This window comes from Macaca mulatta, chromosome 14 (genome assembly GCF_049350105.2).
Source record: "Macaca mulatta isolate MMU2019108-1 chromosome 14, T2T-MMU8v2.0, whole genome shotgun sequence".
NCBI lineage: Eukaryota > Metazoa > Chordata > Mammalia > Primates > Cercopithecidae > Macaca > Macaca mulatta.
Genome location: NC_133419.1, coordinates 18,838,297 through 18,856,567, shown reverse-complemented (window position 1 = coordinate 18,856,567; position 18,271 = coordinate 18,838,297). Strand labels below are relative to the sequence as shown.

Below are 18,271 nucleotides of genomic sequence, written 5' to 3'. Positions count from 1 at the left end.
TAGTTAATGCAAACTTTATTTATAAAAGACTCTTAAATTAGTTGTATCATGCCATGCATTCATACAGAATACAGTGACCCTTCAGGGCGACAGAGAAGAGCTCACAAACTGAAAGGAAAACTATTAAAGAGTTTCTAATATTAACTATTAGAAAGCTAGGAAAGATTAGGACAATTTTACAAATGAGCAATTAAAAAGAAAAGGATCTGGGAACTAGACTGAGCAAAGGGGGCAGCTGTTTACAAGTCTGTACACTAAACTCATCCACGGACAGTCTTCTAGAGCAGCGGGACGCTGACGAAGAGAAGCAGAGTATGTACAAGTACTTGTGCCACAACGACTCCTCCCCCAGCTCCACGGCATGATACGTACAACCAGTCTGTATACACTAGGCCTGCTGAGGCCACTTTAAACTATGAGGACTTCTAGTTTAGTAAACTAAAGCTGCAGGGTGCCAGGGGAATGGGGCAGCTTCATTTGCGACTGCTCTTTATTCTCTCCAGTCTTTTTTTCAAGTCGTCTATGTTAGCTGTGGAGGAGGAGGAGGTCACAGTTCCTGAAGAGTGAGTCTGGTTAGAATCCAGGTCTGAATGCTGGTGCTGCTCCCGAGACTCCCGGAGTTGAGAGAGTTTGCTGTGGAGCATGTCTGTGGAAGAGGCAACGGTAGGAACTGCTGGTTTGGAGAGCAAAGAGGTCAAAGGAGGTCGGTCATCTTGCTATTGAGAGAAGGAGAGAGATTGTCTAAGGTCAGGTCAAGCAGGTCAAGATGCAGCTCCAGAACCACATACAGCAAGTCTAAGCTTTACACTTCTCTGTGGGCCAGCCTGCCTCGGACCTGCTTGTGACTACCCTCCCTGAGCTGCACAGAAGAAAAGGAATAGTACCTTTGTGTTGTCCAGACCACATCGCTGTCGGAGGATCTTTAGCCTTTCCAGGTAGACAGATGGCCCCACTTCTTCCCCATTTGTGTTACCTATGGAGGACACTGTGCTTGTGGGTGTGGGCACACATGTGACCTCCATCTGAGGGGAGATGCCTAGAGAGGAAAAGGGAGAAAGAATATTCAGATATCCACATATCCCCCTTCTAAAGTGCCTTGGTTAATCTCCCACCAAAAAGAACAATTAAGAATTTCCTGGGGCTTGAATATTGTTACTATACTTGAAAACTAAAAAATCCACAAGAATCTACCTGGAGTTGGTGATAAGGATGCTCTGAACTATACAATATAAGCTTCTTGAGAACACAAAAAATTGATACAGAAAGGCAGAATGTAAATTGGGTCATCCATCTGCGTCCTGGGTTATGCAGGGGATTATACTCCAATAATCCCAGGGGTGACTTGGGCAATCCAAAAAGCTGAAGCTACTCCTGAGGATACTGTAATTGCCCAACTGAAAAACCAGAGGACCTTAAATGTTTGGAAGAATTAGATTAAGTTTGGACCAATGTCACATAGGAGACACTCATTTGAACCTGTGAAGGAAGCAAGGTGTCCAAGGCTATGGGGTATTCATGGGGAAGAGAAGGAGGTGTCCAACAATTATCTAAAGAGGGCGTAGAACTGGAGTGTCTGTAACCTACCACTAAGATAAATATCTGGCAGGAGAGAGGAAAACCAAAACAAGAAAAAATCCATCACACTTCCTAAATTTCTGAATGAACAACGATACAACGCAGGCCTTTAAAATATTTCACTTGGTATCAATGCAAATGCATTCCACAGGCCCCAAAGGTAAGGTACTGGGAGGAAACACTGCCTTATGGTAAACAGAAAGGTAGAACAGGTTACTCCAGGGAAAAAGGACTCCTTTAATGTAAAGATGAGGACAATCCTCTGAGGGGGTGAAAAATGAATGAAGAACTATGTAAAAGGCAACAATAAGAGATGTCTGAATACTCTAAGGCACAAAATCAATTTAATAATCAGTGGGAATACATGCTTGGGTTGCAAATGTGCTGTTTAGGCGAAAATTATCACACGTCGAACATCCCCAAAAAGGGCTTTGGAAATGAGGATAGAATGCCTGCCCTGATCAAACCATGGTATGTTTACATGTGGCATACTGTTTGACATTTTGCGCACCATACTTTAACTCAGAGGTCTTTTTCATTAAAGACCAGCCTGGGCAACAAAACAAGACCCCGGCCAGGCGCAGTGGCTCACGCCTGTAATCCCAGCACTTTGGGAGACCAAGGCAGGTGGATCACTTAGAGGTCAGGGGTTCAAGACCAGCCTGGCCAACATGGTGAAACCCTGTCTCTAAAAAAAATTCAAAAATTAGCTGGGGATGGTGGCTCACACCTGTAATCCTAGCTACTGGGGAGGCCAAGGCAAGAGAATCACTTGAACCCAGGAGGCAGAAGCTGCAGTGAGCCTAGATCGCACCACTGCACTCCAGCCTGGGTGACAGAGAGAGACCCTGTCTCAAAAAAACCCCACAAAAACAAAGAGACCCCATCTCAAAAAATAAAAAGACTTGTAAAGTCTTGGAAAGGCATAATTTAAGGTGTCAAAAACAAGAACTCCTGTTTAAGAGAACAAAATTAACTGAAGCTTCAGCCCAGCAAGATACAGGCTGAGAGTAGATATGATCAGGGTCTGAAAACCACAAAGAGACATGACATGCTTTGACAGGCAAACACATTCTCAAATGTAAGAGCAGGTGAATGTCACTAAACTCGGAAAGAACTAAGCACAGCACTGATGAGAGGGCACTTTTGCAGTTGGGTCTTTCTTGTCTTGGTTTAAGGCTCATGATAGTTATTTTCTATAACTGAAACCTAAGTCTTCAGTTTGTCTCTAGATCCTGTGAGCAGTAATTCTCAAACAGGGACTTTCTCACTGTGGGGGCAGTAACATTTCAGCTTAAACTTAGTTACTGCATTCATTCATATCATTTAACGAATAACATCATGTGGCTTAAGGGCAAGGACACGTTCTGAGAAATGCATTTGTTAGGTAATTTCATAGTTATGCGAACACCTAGTTGGTATAACCTGCCACACATCTAGGCTACAAGCCTGTATAGCTTGTTACCATACTGAATAGTGTAGGTAATTTTAACACAATGTTATGTATCTAAACAGAGAGAGGGTACAATAAGAATGCCGTATAAAAGATAAATGGTACACCCGTATAGGGCATTTACCAGGAATAGAGCTTGCAGGACTGGAAGTTGCTCTGGGTGAGTGAGTGGTGTGTGAAGGTGAAACCCTGGGACACTACTGTCAACTTTATAAACACTGTACACTTAGGCTACACTAGACTTATACAAAAATAATTGTGCTACGACATTATGACAGCTACGGTATCATCAGGTGATAGGAATTTTTCAGCTCCATTATAATCTTATGGAACTGGCTGGGCATGGTGGCTCACACTTGTAATCCTAGGACTTTGGGAGGCTGAGGCGGGGGGATCACTTGAGACCAGGAAGACCTGGAATTCAAGACCAGCTGGGTCAACATGGTGAAACCCTGTCTCCACTAAAAATACACACAAAAGGCCGGGCACGATGGCTCACGCCTGTAATCCTAGCACTTTGGGAGGCCGAGGCAGGTGGATCACGAGGTGAGGAGATCGAGACCACGGTGAAACCCCGTCTCTACTAAAAATACAAAAAAATTAGCTGGGCATGTTGGCGGGTGCCTGTAGTCCCAGCTACTTGGGAGGCTGAGGCAGGAGAATGGCGTGAACCCGGAAGGCGGAGCTTGCAGTGAGCCGAGATCGCACCACTGCACTCCAGCCTGGGTGACAGAGCAAGACTCTGTCTCAAAAAAAAACAAAAAATTAGCTGGGTGTGGTGGCATGCAACTGTCCAGCTACTCGGGAGGCCAAGGCAAAAGAATCATTTGAACCTAGGAGATGGAGGTTGCAGTGAGCCGAGATCGTCACTGCACTCCAGCCTGCATGACAGAGTGAGACCCTGTCTCAAATAATCTTATGGGACCACCATCATATATGCAGTCCGTCATTGGCCAAAATATTGATATGCATGACTAGACACAGATGCTGAACAATTAACCTAATAAATACTACATTATGTAGTATGTTAGAGGTGTAAGTGCTATGGTGGGGTGAGGGATAGGTTGCAAGTTTTAAACAATAAGGTTTTACTGGCCAGGCACGGTGGCTCATGCCTGTAATCCCAGTACTTTGGGAGGCCAAGGCGGGCAGATCAACTGAGGTCAGGAGTTGGAGACCAGTCTGGCCAATATGGTGAAACCCTGCCTCTACTAAAACTACAAAACTTAGCTGGGCATGGAGGTGCATGTCTATAATCCCAGCTACTCGGGAGGCTGAGGCAAGAGAATCTCTTAAACCTGGGAGGCGGAGGCTGCAGTGAGCCAAGATCGTGCCACAGCATTCCAGCCTGGGCGAGAGGGCAAGACTCCATCTCAAAAAAAAAAAAAAAAAAAAAAGTTTTACTAAGATGGTATTTGAACAAAGATGTGAAAAAGGAAAGGGAGCTAGGCAACAAAGCCATCTTAGGAGGAGCATTTATATGTAAGAAATAGCCAGTGCAAAGGCCCTAAGAAGACACATGACTGGTGTGTTCCAGAAACAACTGGGGGAGGCCAGGCATGGTGGCTCACACCTGAAATCCCAGAACTTTGGGAGGCCAAGGTGGGTGGATCACTTGAGCCCAGGAGTTAGAGAGCAGCCTGGGCAACAAGGAGAAATCCCGTCTCTACAAAAAATACAAAAATTAGCCAGGCATGGTGGCATGCACCTGTAGCTCCAGCTACTCGGGAGGCTGAGGTGGGAGGACTGCTTGAACCCAGTGAGCCATGATCACGCCACTGCACTCCAGCCTGAGTGAGAGAGCGAGACCCTGACTCAAAAAGAAATAAGGGGCTGGTGGGGCTGGAGTGAAACAACAGGAAGAGGACTAGGGGATGAGGTACTAGAGGCACTGGCAGGTCCTATACAGGACCTCAGAGACCTTTAAAGGACCTTTTGCTTTTGCTGAGTGAAAGGGAGAGCCTCTGGAAAATGTTTCATTAGAGTCATTTTGATGCTATGTGTAGGAAAGAATAGAGGGAGGCAGGGTGGAAGCAGGGAGATCAAGTAGGAAGATAGGACAATAACACAGATGAGAGAGAACACACCACGCCAAGGTGGTAGCAGTGAAGGTGAGGAGAAGTGTGGATGAATTCTGCATGTGGTTTGCAGGTACAGTCAAAATAATTTCCTGACAGAAGAGAAGACTCAAAAGCTTTGGATCTGAACAAACTCGAAGGATAAAGTTGATGTCAACCAAGATGGAGAAGAATGTAAATGGATCGGCTGGGTGCGATGGCTCACGCCTGTAATCCCAGCACTTTGGGAGGCCAAGGTGGGCGGATCACGAGGTCAGGAGATCGAGACCAGCCTGGCCAACATGGTGAAACCCTGTCTCTACTAAAAACACAAAAAATTAGCTGGGTGTGGTGGCAGGCGCCTGTAGTCCCAGCTACTTGGGAGGCTAAGGCAGGAGAATTGCTTAAACCCGGGAGGCGGAGGTTGTAGTGAGCCTAGATCGCACCACTGCACTCCAGCCCAGGCAACAGAACGAGAATGTCTCAAAACAAAACAAAAACAAAACAAAACAAAAACAACAAAACAAAACAAAAACAACAAAACAAAACAAAAGTAAATGGATCAGGCTTACAGGATGATCAGGACTTTAGTTTTTTTTGTTGTTTGCTTTTGAGACTGGCCAACATGGCGAAACCCCATCTCCATCAAAAATACACACATTAGCTGGGTGTGGTGGCAGCTGCCTGTGGTCCCAGCTACTCAATAGACTGAGGCAGGAGAATCACTTGAACCTGGGAGGCAGAGGTTGCAGTGAGCCAAGATTACACCACTGCACCCCAGCCTGCTGGGCGACAGAGTAAGACTCTGTCTCAAAAAAAAAAAAAAAAAGAAACAATGTCTATTTGAAACCCAGGTGGAGATATCATGTAGGATATAGCAGTTTGGAAATGAGGAAGGAGGTCTAAGCTGGAGATTTAAATGTTATTTAAAGTAGTGAAGTAGATGAATTCATTAAGGAAATAAGAAAGAGAGAAGACAACCATAGACTGAACCCTGGGGGATGTCCACATTAAAAGGTCAGAGTGAGGCCGGGCGTGGTGGCTCATGCCTATAATCTCAGCACTCTGGGAGGCCAAGGCAGGCAGATTACCTGAGGTCGGGAGTTCCAGACCAGCCTGACTAACATGGAGAAACCCTGTCTTTTTTTTTTTTTTGAGATGTTGTCTCGCTCTGTCCCCCAGGCTGGAGTGCAGCGGTGTGATCTCGGTTCACTGCAACTTCTGCCTCCTGGGTTCACACCATTCTCCTGCCTCAGCCTCCTGAGTAGTTGGGATTATAGGCGCCCGCCACCACGCCCGGCTAATTTTTGTATTTTTAGTAGAGACGGGGTTTCACCGTGTTAGCCAGGATGGAGAAACCCTGTCTTTACTAAAAATACAAAAAATTAGCCGGGCATGGTGGCGCATGCCTGTAATCTCAGCTACTCGGGAGGCTGAGGCAGGATAATCGCTTGAACCCGAGATTGCGCCATTGCACTCCAGCCCGGGCAACAAGAGCGAAACTCCGTCTCAAAAAAAAAAAAAAAAAAAAAAAAAAAAAAAAAAAAAAAAAAAAAGAGGTGAGTGAGTGAGCAAGAATCAGTCAAAGGCCAAGAAGGAATAGCCAGTGAGACTGGAGGAAAACAAGACAGCATGGAGAACTGGAAGTGAAGTGAAGAAGCTGTCTCAAGGGCAGGGAACAATTTACCTTTGTGAAATACTGATGATGGGTCAATTCAGGTGGCTTAAGAATTGACTACTGGATATAGCAATGGGAAGATCATTTGGTGACCATTAAGTATTGAGGTTCATGGATATGAATTTAAACCAACCAAAACTTCAGGTTCCTGAGCTAGGAGCTATTTTGAGCTTATTCCTGGAGCTATAAAAGGAAATCATACCTGTTGAAGTGGAAATGCGACCTTTGCCCTCCCTCTCCATCTCAATCACCCGAAGGCCTCTTTCGACATAGCTCTGGAAGAACTGTGAGGAATTTTTCAGAAATGGTTCAATGTCAGCATCTGAGTATTTCTTCTTATATTCATATAACTCTGCTAGCCCCTGGTGAACAGGAAGAGGGAAGAGGGGGAGATGAGTGTCAGTGTCCCTTTACCATAAAGCAGACCCCTATTCAGATTAACCCTTTCACTCTCACCTCTTTAGTGTTTTCTTTAGAGCCAATCTTCTTAAAAATCTCAGCTAAGAAATCATTCACTTTGGCCTTTGATGATTTTTCATCCTGAAAAGTTGAAAGACATAAGGAAGAATTGGTTAGACTTGAGTTATTAATTAGGAACTGATGGTTGGATATGAACAGAAAATATCTCAAAATCTGGGCCTTATTGGTATGTTCCTACAGATAACAGATGCACCAATGATGCAGGTCTTACAGCAGAAGCAGTAACATTCTGGGTTACTGAGTGCCTCCAGTCTCAGATTTCCACCTCAACTTGATGGAGAAGGAACTGACACATTCTTTCCAGGTTGAGTAGAGCTAGCTATTTACCTGGTGACCAATGCCTTAGGCATCTTTCTTGGGGACCAAAAAACACATGGTTATATTTAGTTTAGATTTTAAAATTTCAAGGTGGAAATGGTTACTGCACCACAGCAGGAGACTGACTGGACCAGTCTGTGAGCCTTCACCTTGGACCTTCGGAAAAGGTATCCTGGTGACCTACACCTTAGATAAGATCACTTCCGGTATAGCCTCATTTCCCTCAATCTTTCAAGTCAGGCCACTCACTATTCGAGATGCTCCCTTTTCTGTTTCCTTATCAGACTTGCTCCCAGTCTGGTCCATACTGTGCTTCATCATCCGGCAGAGATGGGCCTCCAGCTCAGACTCGTTTTTGTTGTCGATCATCGTTAGGTGGTCCAGGATCTGAGGGAGACACATGCACAACTGATAGCATTGCCATTTCTATGATTTTCTCTCAAGCTCCCTCAGAGACCAGTTGCGATTCTTACTCACCTTGGGCCCTTTTAATTTGCATAAGGTGTGTAGCAGGGTCTTTAGGGTCCTTATGGGAAATTCACTTTTGCATTGCTTCAGTTTCTCTTTGGGGAAGACCTTCATGAAAATGTGGATATCTAGAAGAATTCTGTCTAGGTTAATGCTATTGATGGTATCAGGCAATAGTCGAACCATTCTCCAGAGACACTATTGAAAAAAGAATGAAAGAGTTAGAAGGAGTGACTGAAGAATGAGGATAATTTGTCACCATTCATATTCCCTAAGCTCTGGGCTCACTTCTAAAAGATGGCCAGGGCTATAAATGTGGCACATCATATCTTTCAAGTTCAGCTGCTAAAACATGAAAATTTTAAATCACTTCTATCATGACACCAGCTGAAGTGTGTCCACTCATTCATATCTAATCACCCATCTCCACTCCTTCCCACTCCCCAGAGCTAGGGGCCATCATTTAACCTGGTGGAAATTCTCTCTTGGGTTTCCTTGGTTCCTGAGAGTAAAGTAGTTCATGTTGCTTAACCAAATCTAATGCAAGGGGACAAAATATCTGATACTAATTCAGTGTAATAACAGTATTACAATGTTATAAATATGTTCATTTGGTCTCTTTCACAAAAGAGGCCAAATATCATAGGGCTATACATATCTTTTTCCCCAAAATAAATGAAATCTGTTTCAAACTTCTTTCCTTTTGATCCTCAGAGAATTAGTAAAATATTTACAAAATACCTCCTCCCTTTCACTGTTTGAGGCCACGAACTGTTTAGGCCTGAACTTAGAATATAAATTGTAGGAAGGGAAAAACTGAAGACCAATTCATATATATATGTGTGTGTGTGTATGTATGTGTATGCATAATTTATACATATATAATACATATACATATATATAAAATACACACATATATATATAAAAACCATAAACATATATATATTTTAGAGATTAGGTCTCACTGTTGCCAAGGCTGGAGTGTAGTGGTATGATCAAGCTCGCTCCTGGGTTCAAGTAATCTCCTCACCTCAGCCTCCTGAGTAGCTGTTACTATAGGTGCATGCCACTGCACCTGGCTAAATTTTTTAAAAATTATTTTATTAATATTTTTATTATGAAAAATATATTTTCAGGTATGACTTGGTTGATATGAGCCTATGGCTTTCTTAGCTCCAATTCCTCTTTCCCCATACTTTTAACAAAGTGATTGCATCTTTGAAAGAAAAGAGATCAAATCATTTAAACTTCACCTTCATAACAAGCTCTGAGAATTTGGGAGAACTGGCTGTTGCTAGCAGGCTGTCTTGGAGCAAAACAAGTAGGGCACTGGAAGAAAAATCCAACACAACAGCATTAAGTTTCAAACCTGCATTCCAATTAAAATCAGTAGTTGAAAGGTCAAGTGAGATCACTCTATTCATCTAATAAATTGAGAGGTCATGGATCAGGAATTGTCTTGGACTACCTGATGTTCAGTTAAGAAAATAAACATCGTTTAAGCCTTTTAAGTCACCACTTGCTAAGTGTAAGGTTTGTGACTCTATTTTTCATTGTCATTGGTAGCTGAGAAAGAATAAAAGGTACCTGAAATGTACAAGAAAAATGTAACCGACAAACTTTACAGTCCTATTCTAGAAAATGCATGATATTGGCTGGCTAAGTATTTACTAGTTTTAGCTATGGTCTCAGGCTAAAATACCTTTGGTCCACGATGAAGAGTAATAAATCAACTTCCTAGGCACGCTTAAAGTTATAACTGATGTAGTTATATCAGTTATAACTACTGATGTAGTTATATCAGTTATAACTTTAAGCGTGGCTAGGAAGTTGATTTATGATTGTTAGCTTGCCTAGGGAGTTGACTATGATGGTTTCTAAGCGTAGACAAAAGAGAGGATGCCCCAGGCTCTATTGACTGAGAGTACAGATATACCTTAGGATGTTGGTCTGGTCCGACTTCTCCAGAACCTTCACCACCAAGAGGTTCACAGAGCGGATGACCTGTTGTCCTTCCTCAAGATCTTCAATCCGAGAATCCAGCATTAAGGTGATAAGGCCATGCATTAGGTCTTTTAGTACTCCAGTGGATGCCTCCCGGGCAAGGCTCTCTATCTGAAACAGCTATCCAGACATACTTGTGTCAGGGAGGTGTAAAACTCTAATATAGAGAGTGAAGAATAGAAATGTGGGTGGCATATTATGGTAAACATTCAATTATGTTGTGTTTTTTTTGAGACGGAGTCTCCTCTGTTGCCCAGGCTGGAGTGCAGTGGCGTGATTTTGGCTCACTGGAAGCTCCGCCTCCCTGGTTCATGCCATTTTCCTGCCTCAGCCTCCCGAGTAGCTGGGACTACAGGCGCCCGCCACCATGCCCAGCTAATTTTTTGTTTTTTTTTTTTTTAGTAGAGACGGGGTTTCACCGTGTTAGCCAGGATGGTCTTGATCTCCTGACCTCGTGATCCACCTGCCTCAGCCTCCCAAAGTGCTGGGATTACAGGCGCGAGCCACTGCGCCCGGCTATGTTGTGGTTTTTAAAATTTAGAATATTAACGAAAAAACAAAATCACCACACTCCCCCAAGCCTCTAGTAATAGGCAAAATTAATCAGTGTGCTTCTTTCTAATTGTAAAAGTTTGTTTTTGTTTTTTTTTCTGAGACGGAGTCTCGCTCTGTCACCCAGACTGGAGTGCAGTGGCATGATCTCGGCTCACTGCAAGCTCTGCCTCCTGGGTTCAAGCAATTCTCTGCCTCAACCTCCCGAGTAGCTGGGACTACAGGCGCCCGCCACCAGGCCTGGCTAATTTTTTGTATTTTTAGTAGAGATGGGGTTTCACTATCTTGGCCAGCTGGTCCTGAACTCCTGACCTCGTGATCCACCTGCCTCAGCCTCCCAACGTGCTGAGATTACAGGCGTGAGCCACTGCTCCCAGCCAAAGTATTTGGTTTTACATGTGAAATTATTTATTGTTATTCCAAATTTGTAATTTCTGGCTAGTTGGCATCATTAAGTCCACCCTTTTAGCCCCAATTTAAGAAAGCATATTGAAATCCGAGTGAGAATGTCTTTATTATCCTTATAATCTGCTCTAAAGGTAAAACATTGACAAATTTTTTTCCCTTTTATTTTTAGCTAACATGTAATAACTGTACAAATTTATGGAATACAGAGTGATATTTCAATACATGTATACAATGTCTACTGATCAAACCAGGCTAATTAGCATTTTTAATGTAACCATACTTATCTGTGGAAAGGCAGCTATGGCCTACCATGCCTGATGAAGAAACTGACAGGAAGAAGCTAGGTAGTCTGTAAGCATTTTACTTTATATCCTAACAGTAAGGTGGGATGGAGTGTAGCCAAACATTCAATGGAGGCCATCAGTAACTTGCTATACAACGCATGTAAAATTCTACCAAGTGACACAGGACTCACTGCAACATCTGCATGGACTCTGGCTTTTCAACCTATGTAGGCTGAGAGATTGATGGGAAGCTGAAATCCTGCAGAGGTGCCCTTACCGAAATCATGTTGCCAATGATACAGCTATACAACTTGATGATCTCATCCTTCTCCAATTTCTCATCTGCCATGTGTGTGTTGTAGATGAGTCTTAGCTGCATAAACGTGGCTATCAGAAACTGATCAATATGGCCGGACATGGCTTCAGCTTTGTCTTCCTGTCTCAGGACTTCATCAATCTGATAACAAAAATTTCAAGATATATTTTTCAAGCTTTATATTCTAAAGTAGCAGGAAGACACTATATGAAACTTCTCTGTAAGAATATTTAATAGCAAAGTACTTCCAGAGTCTTACCTTAAAAAAAAAAGCCCATTTACTTTATTTACTTATTTTATTCATTTATTATTTTGCTCTTTCGCCCAGGTTGGAGTGCAGTGGCACAATCTTGGCTTACTGCAACCTTCACCTTCCAGTTTCAAGTGATTCTCCTGCCTCAGTCTCCTAAGTAGCTAGGATTACAGGCGCCTGCCACCATGCCCATCTAATTTTTGTATTTTAAGTAGAGACAGGGTCTCACCATGTTGGCCAGGCTGGTCTCAAACTCCTGACCTTGTGATCCACTCACCTCGGCTTCCCAAAGTGCTGGGATTACAGGTGTGAGCCACCGCGCCTGGCCCCATTTATATATAAATAACTAGTCCTTAGGGATTCAGTCATTCAACAAATATTTACTGAGCAAGATATTAGATAAATTAGTCACAGGTTCGATTCTAAGAGGCTCATTGTCTAATTCAGGGAATAATAATCCTTATGTTTGGCTGGGCGCAGTGGCTCACGTCTGTAATCCTGGCACTTTGGGAGGCCAAGGTGAGCGAGTCACTTGAGGTCAGGAGTTGGAGACCAGCCTGGCCAACGTGGTGAAACCCCATCTCTACCAAAAATAGAAATATTAGCCTGGCGTGGTGGCAGGCACCTGTAATCCCAGCTACTCAGGAGGCTGAGGCAGGAGAACTGCTTGAGCCCAGGAGGCGGAGGTTGCAGTGAACCAAGATCACGACACTGAACTCCAGCCTGGGTGACAGAGCGAGACTCCATCTCAAAAACAAAACAAAACAAAAATCCTTATGTTTAAATGTTCAATTTATTAAAAAGAGTGCTTTTTAGACTCTTTAGACAGGGCTGATATTACGATCTCCATTTACCAGATGAAAAGTGAGGCTCAGAAAGATCAGACTACTGGTCCAAACTAAAAAACTCAGCTTTCTCACATATTGGTCCAGTGTTCTGTTTCAGTGCACTGGCTGTCACTAATGGTAATAAGGCATTGTTTATATCCAATCTATTAGCAAGTTCTGTGGATTCTACTTCCAAAAGAAACCCTGAAACCATGACTTCCTTCCTCTTCACCATTATCATCCTAGTGGCACATAGTACCTTTCATATAAATTTTGGCCACAACGGCCGGGCGCGGTGGCTTAAGCCTGTAATCCCAGCACTTTGGGAGGCCGAGACGGGCGGATCACGAGGTCAGGAGATCAAGACCATCCTGGCTGACACGGTGAAACCCCGTCTCTACTAAAAAATACAAAAAACTAGCCGGGCGAGGTGGCGGGAGCCTGTAGTCCCAGCTACTCGGGAGGCTGACGCAGGAGAATGGCATGAACCCGGGAGGCGGAGCTTGCAATGAGCTGAGATCTGGCCACTGCACTCCAGCCTGGGCGTCAGAGCGAGACTCCGTCTCAAAAAAAAAAAAAAAAAAAAAAAAAAAAAAAAATTTCGCCACAACTTCCTAAAAGAATTGCTGGAATTCACTCTTGCCTTGCATATAATTTTATCTCTAGAGTGGCCACAGTAATTTCTTCCACAATTAATACAAACAAAAAATCTGCAAAGGTGAAAAAAAAGTACATTACAGAAACGTTGAAAGGGTAGTAAAGGAACTCTTTTATCCTGAATCATTTAAAAGTTGTCAATCTGATGTTCCATGACCCTGATACTTTAGGGTATACTTATTAACAACAGGGACATTCTCTTTCAAAAGTACAATAAAACCATCAACATCAAGAAATTAACATTGATGTCACTACAATCTAATCCTCAGACCCCATTCCATTTTCTCCAATAACCTCAATTATGTCCTTTAAAGCAAAAGACCAGTCTAGAATCACGCACTGCATTTACCTGAGAGACTGTCATGTCTCCCAGTCTCTTTATAGTGTAGGACAGTTCTTCAGTGTTTCCTTGACTTTCTGGACCTTGAATCTTTTTCTTTTTTTCTCTTTTTTGGAGATGAAGTTTTGTTCTTGTTGCCCAGGCTGGAGTGCAATGGCGCAATCTTGGCTCACAGCAACCTCCACCTCCCGGGTTTCAAGATATCCTCCTGCCTCAGCCTCCCGAGTAGCTGAGATTACAGGCGTGCACCACCATGCCCGGCTATTGTTTTTTGTATTTTTAGTAGAGACAGGGTTTCTCCATGTTGATCAGGCTGGTCTCGAACCCCCGACCTCAGGTGATCTGCCCACCTTGGCCTCCCAAAGTGCTGGGATTACAGGCGTGAGTCACTGCACCCAGCTTTGACCTTGAATCTTTATAAAATGTCCTTAATTTGTACATGTTTCCCATGATTCAGGTTATGCAACATCAGAAATATCAGCAAAGTGATGTGGAACTCTCACTGGATCCCATCAATGTAGCACATAATTTTCTTTTATCACCCTGATGCAGTGGCTCACGCCTATAATCTCAGCACTTTGGGAGGCCAAGGCAGGTGGATCACCTGAGGTGAGGAGTTTAAGACCAGTCTGGTCAACATGATGAAACCCTGTCTTTACTAAAAATACAAAAATTAGCTGGGCATGGTGGTGGGTGCCTGTAATCCCAGCTGCTAGGGAAGCCGAGGCAGGAGAATTGCTTGAACCCAGGAGGCAGAGGCTTCAGTGAGCTAAAATTGCCCCACCACACTCCAGACTGGGCAACAAGGCGAGACTCCATCTCAAAAAAAAGAAAAAAAAAAATTACAAAAAAAATCTCATTTTGTCACATTGTTGTTGATTCACTTTGGGTTGTTTTATTTTTAAAATTTTATTAATTTATTTTTTGGGGATGGAGTCTCGCTCTGTCACCCAGGCTGGGGTATAGTGGCACGATTTCGGCTCACTGCAACCTCCGCCTCCCGGGTTAAAGTGATTCTCCTGCCTCAGCCTCCCAAGCAGCTGGGACTACAGGCGTGTGCTACCACGCCCAGCTAATTTTTGTATTTTCGGTAGCGACGAGATTTCACCATACTGGCCAGGCTGGTCTCGAACTCCTGACCTCATGATCCACCCACCTTGGCCTCCCAAAGCACTGGGATTATAGGTGTGAGCCACTGCACCTGGCCTTTTTTTTTTTTTTTGAGACATGGTCTCACTCTGTCACCCAGGCTGGAGTACAGTGGTGCAATCACAGCTCACTGCAGCCTCAACCTCCCAGGCTCAAGCAATTTTCCCACCTCAGCCACCTGAGCAGCTGGGACTCCAGGCAGGAGCCATCATACCCACCCGTGACTTCTGTTTTAAAAAATTTCTAATAGTTTCCCATCATAATTGAAATAAAATCCAAACAACTCACCCTGGTGCTTTTAAAGCCCTACATGATATGATCACTGTCTGCCTCTCAAATCTCATTCTGTATCATTCTCCCCCTTTAACACTATGCTCCAGGCACATGAACCTTATTTCCTTGAACTTCAAGCTCATTTCTCCCCTAAGACCTCTGAATACGAGCTCTTTCCTCTCCTTGGAATACTCTTAGCCACAAGGATATCAGAGTTTTCCTGATCACCCAGTCTAAGTATCTACTCAGTTCCTCTCTGTCATTACTCCATGTAAGTTATATTTACACAGTTGTTACAACTGTGTGATATTTTCTTGTTTACTTGTCTCTGTCCACTAAAATCTAAATAAGTTCCATGAGAGTTGGTCCTTACTTGTTAGCTGCTGTTTTATCTCTAGCCTCTGGTGAATCAATGCAATTATAAAAAAATGCAAGGCTTAGCCAGGTGCAGTGATGCAAGCCTGTTGTCCCAGCTACTCAGGAAGCTGAGACAGGAGGATTACTTGAGCCCAGGAGTTTGGAGCTGCAGTGTGCTATGACAGTGCCTGTGAATAGCCACTGCACTCCAGCCCAGACAACATAGTGAGACCAAAAGAAAAAAAAAGAGTAAGGCTCTATTAGAGCCACATCCTCTGAGGCACATGATGACCGAGTGGCACCTGTGCATTTCTCTCCTCGGGAAAGAAACACTGCCTGAATCCCCTAATGCTATGACTCTGCGAATGTGCAATTCATCACATTTATAGCCTCTATGTCCACCAATGGAATCCCTGTCATGGAAGCACACCCATTACCTGTGTCAGAGCTTGGATACTTGTGTTGATGTCACCACTGGCTACTTGGGAGATAATGAAATTGATTGTGGATGCTGTATTACTATGCATATCATCGAAGTGTGGAGAAACAGCCCGGATCCTAGATAGCAGAGCAAAGAGAAAACTTCAATCTCTATTACAAGACATCCCAGTCAGCTGGAGTTATACAATTCTCCACTAGGTCCAGGTCTTAGTTAACAACTGCTATCATTCAGAAAGAAATCCGTTCTAAAAAGTTTTAACTGCACATTACCACAAAGGGCACATTTCACGTATGCCGTCTGATCATCATGAACTGCTCATATTTAAATGAAAGAGTTTAACTCACTTGGGTTCAGGAATAAGGACTGGCTCAAAAATGTCATCCAGTTTGTGCTGAACAAGTTCTGGCATTTCACATCGGACTGTACCATTGTCATTCTCAATCTCATCTAGATCCAGCTGGAATTCTCGGCGGACCATCTGGGCTGCCTCAGGATGCCCACTCATGCTTCGGGCTTGGCTAAGGGAAGCAAAAGGAGGCTCCTGAACTAAGAGAGACTTCTTAACCAAACGGCAAGAGTAGCACTGTCAGTTGCCCCAAAGCTTCAGGACAGATGTTCAACTTCTGGTTTCAGCCCCCCTGAATGATTTAAGTCCCTGAGTCTAAGCAAGTGCCTTTAATAGGCAACAACATTGGTTCATGAATATCCTAAGAGGGCAGATAACTTTAACTTGTACTTACATTACCTGCCAAGTTATAAGTATTTGTTCTAGTTCACTAAAGCCCATAAACCTTGTACTTCTATTCCTGATGGGGCAGAAAACAATCAAAGATATTTATATTGACTCAAAGTTCACTACTTATGGGCAAATATATAAGAAAAATCTAGACTGGCTGGTTCTTTTCCACCAAATTAACCAGTGCTTTAATTTTGCTAATCATAAGTACCATTCCATGCAGTGTTCAGCACATTTTATACTTTGTGAGACCACTAGTCACCCCTTTTTAGAATATTCACTCTTGACAGGTCAGGGCCAGCTTTACATCCAAGAAATAGGGATTCAAAGTTTCCAAATTCAAGTTGGTTAAAATTATACTCATGACACAACCCAAAATAGAGCTGTCTTGCTTAGGAGGCAGTATTTTGAGTCCCTAAGCCAATTTTGGGTTGCATGTATTTTATTTAGCCTTATCTCAAGAATAGGAAATTAAGCACAACCAAGTATAACACAAAGAAGAAAGTGAATCAATATTTTAGCCACATGACATTGAACTTTTGTGGAAGACTTGATTCATGGGGTACTTATGGACACCCTCTACCCTGATTATAAACTCTAAGCTAGTCACCCTCCAGAGGGGATGAATCCAAGTCAGAAGTTAGAAAGATATAAGAGCCCTGCTAATGAGAAATTAGCAGGCAGTACTTACATCCTATAAGTGCGATACATAATTCTGTCCACGGAAAAGCAGTGAAAGAAGGCACAAGACCATTTAGAAGTGGTTTTGAGACAAAGACAAAGACAATGAAGACTGAAGGATCAGACATTTGGTTACAATACATTTACCCAGACACTCTGTCATGCATGATAATGGCTACAAGAACTCAAGATTATGTTACAGGACAGGCTGTGAGCACACAAGGCAAAGGCCATAGAGATGCTCTTAGACAAGTATCTCTATCTACATACTTGAGTTTGGAAGACATGTCCTCAGCTGGTCCCTTGCGTAACATGTTGGCATTGGAGCTTATGTTCTGTGCACGCTGAGGTTTCTCTTCCACTTGTTTTATTGGTGCAGCAGAGGGTCTCTTTGCTGACCGCTTAATCCTCTCCTCGAGCATGCTCATATCCTTTTCAGAAAGCTGTAAAAAGAGGCCAAATTTAGAAACTTAACTGAATAACTCAATAATATCTATTTTCATATCAAAACAAATAGAACCTTCTATGTTAGGACATGTTTACTTTCAAAGCACCACACTTCAAAATGAACTACTGTTAATACCTGCCTAGCTGCTAACAGGAAGAGGAGATATGAAAGAAGGAGAGGGGCTGGGCGCAGTGGCTCATGCCTGTAATCCCAGCACTTTGGGAGGCCAAAGCAGGAGGATCACTTGAGCCCAGGAGTTTGACACCAGCTTGGGCAACATGGTGAAACCCCATCTCTATAAAAAGTATAAAAATTAGGTGGGCATGGTGGCACACGCCTATAGTCCTAGCTACTCAGGAGATTGAAGTCAGAAGATCACTTGAGCCTGGGAGGTCAAGGCTGCAGTGAACACACCACTGCACTCCAGCCTAGGTGACAAAGCAAGACCCTGTCTCAAAAAAAAAAAAAAAAAAAAAAGGAAAGGAAAGGATAAAAAAGAAAGCCAATTAGTAACT

General features: G+C 43.3%; 1 protein-coding gene across 9 annotated transcripts in view; it reads right to left on the bottom strand.

The window, feature by feature from the left end:
- Positions 1-18,271, bottom strand: part of CKAP5 (cytoskeleton associated protein 5) — a 101,093-nt gene continuing 82,822 nt past the window's right edge. For 6 of the 9 annotated variants that reach the window (XM_077962954.1, XM_077962956.1, XM_077962958.1 and 3 more), the window contains exons 33-44: positions 17,579-17,751; positions 16,236-16,409; positions 15,887-16,007; positions 11,555-11,734; positions 9,966-10,153; positions 9,283-9,358; positions 8,039-8,227; positions 7,811-7,948; positions 7,220-7,303; positions 6,966-7,125; positions 885-1,036; positions 1-716 (exon numbers count right to left, since the gene is read on the bottom strand). In XM_077962954.1, coding sequence (XP_077819080.1) covers positions 474-716; positions 885-1,036; positions 6,966-7,125; positions 7,220-7,303; positions 7,811-7,948; positions 8,039-8,227; positions 9,283-9,358; positions 9,966-10,153; positions 11,555-11,734; positions 15,887-16,007; positions 16,236-16,409; positions 17,579-17,751 — 1,878 coding nt within the window. In that variant the 3' untranslated portion in view covers positions 1-473. Of the gene's footprint in view, positions 717-884; positions 1,037-6,965; positions 7,126-7,219; positions 7,304-7,810; positions 7,970-8,038; positions 8,228-9,282; positions 9,359-9,965; positions 10,154-11,554; positions 11,735-15,886; positions 16,008-16,235; positions 16,410-17,578; positions 17,752-18,271 lie in introns of all 9 variants that reach the window. The other 3 variants (XM_077962957.1, XM_015114362.3, XM_077962952.1) reach the window with 2 other exon arrangements.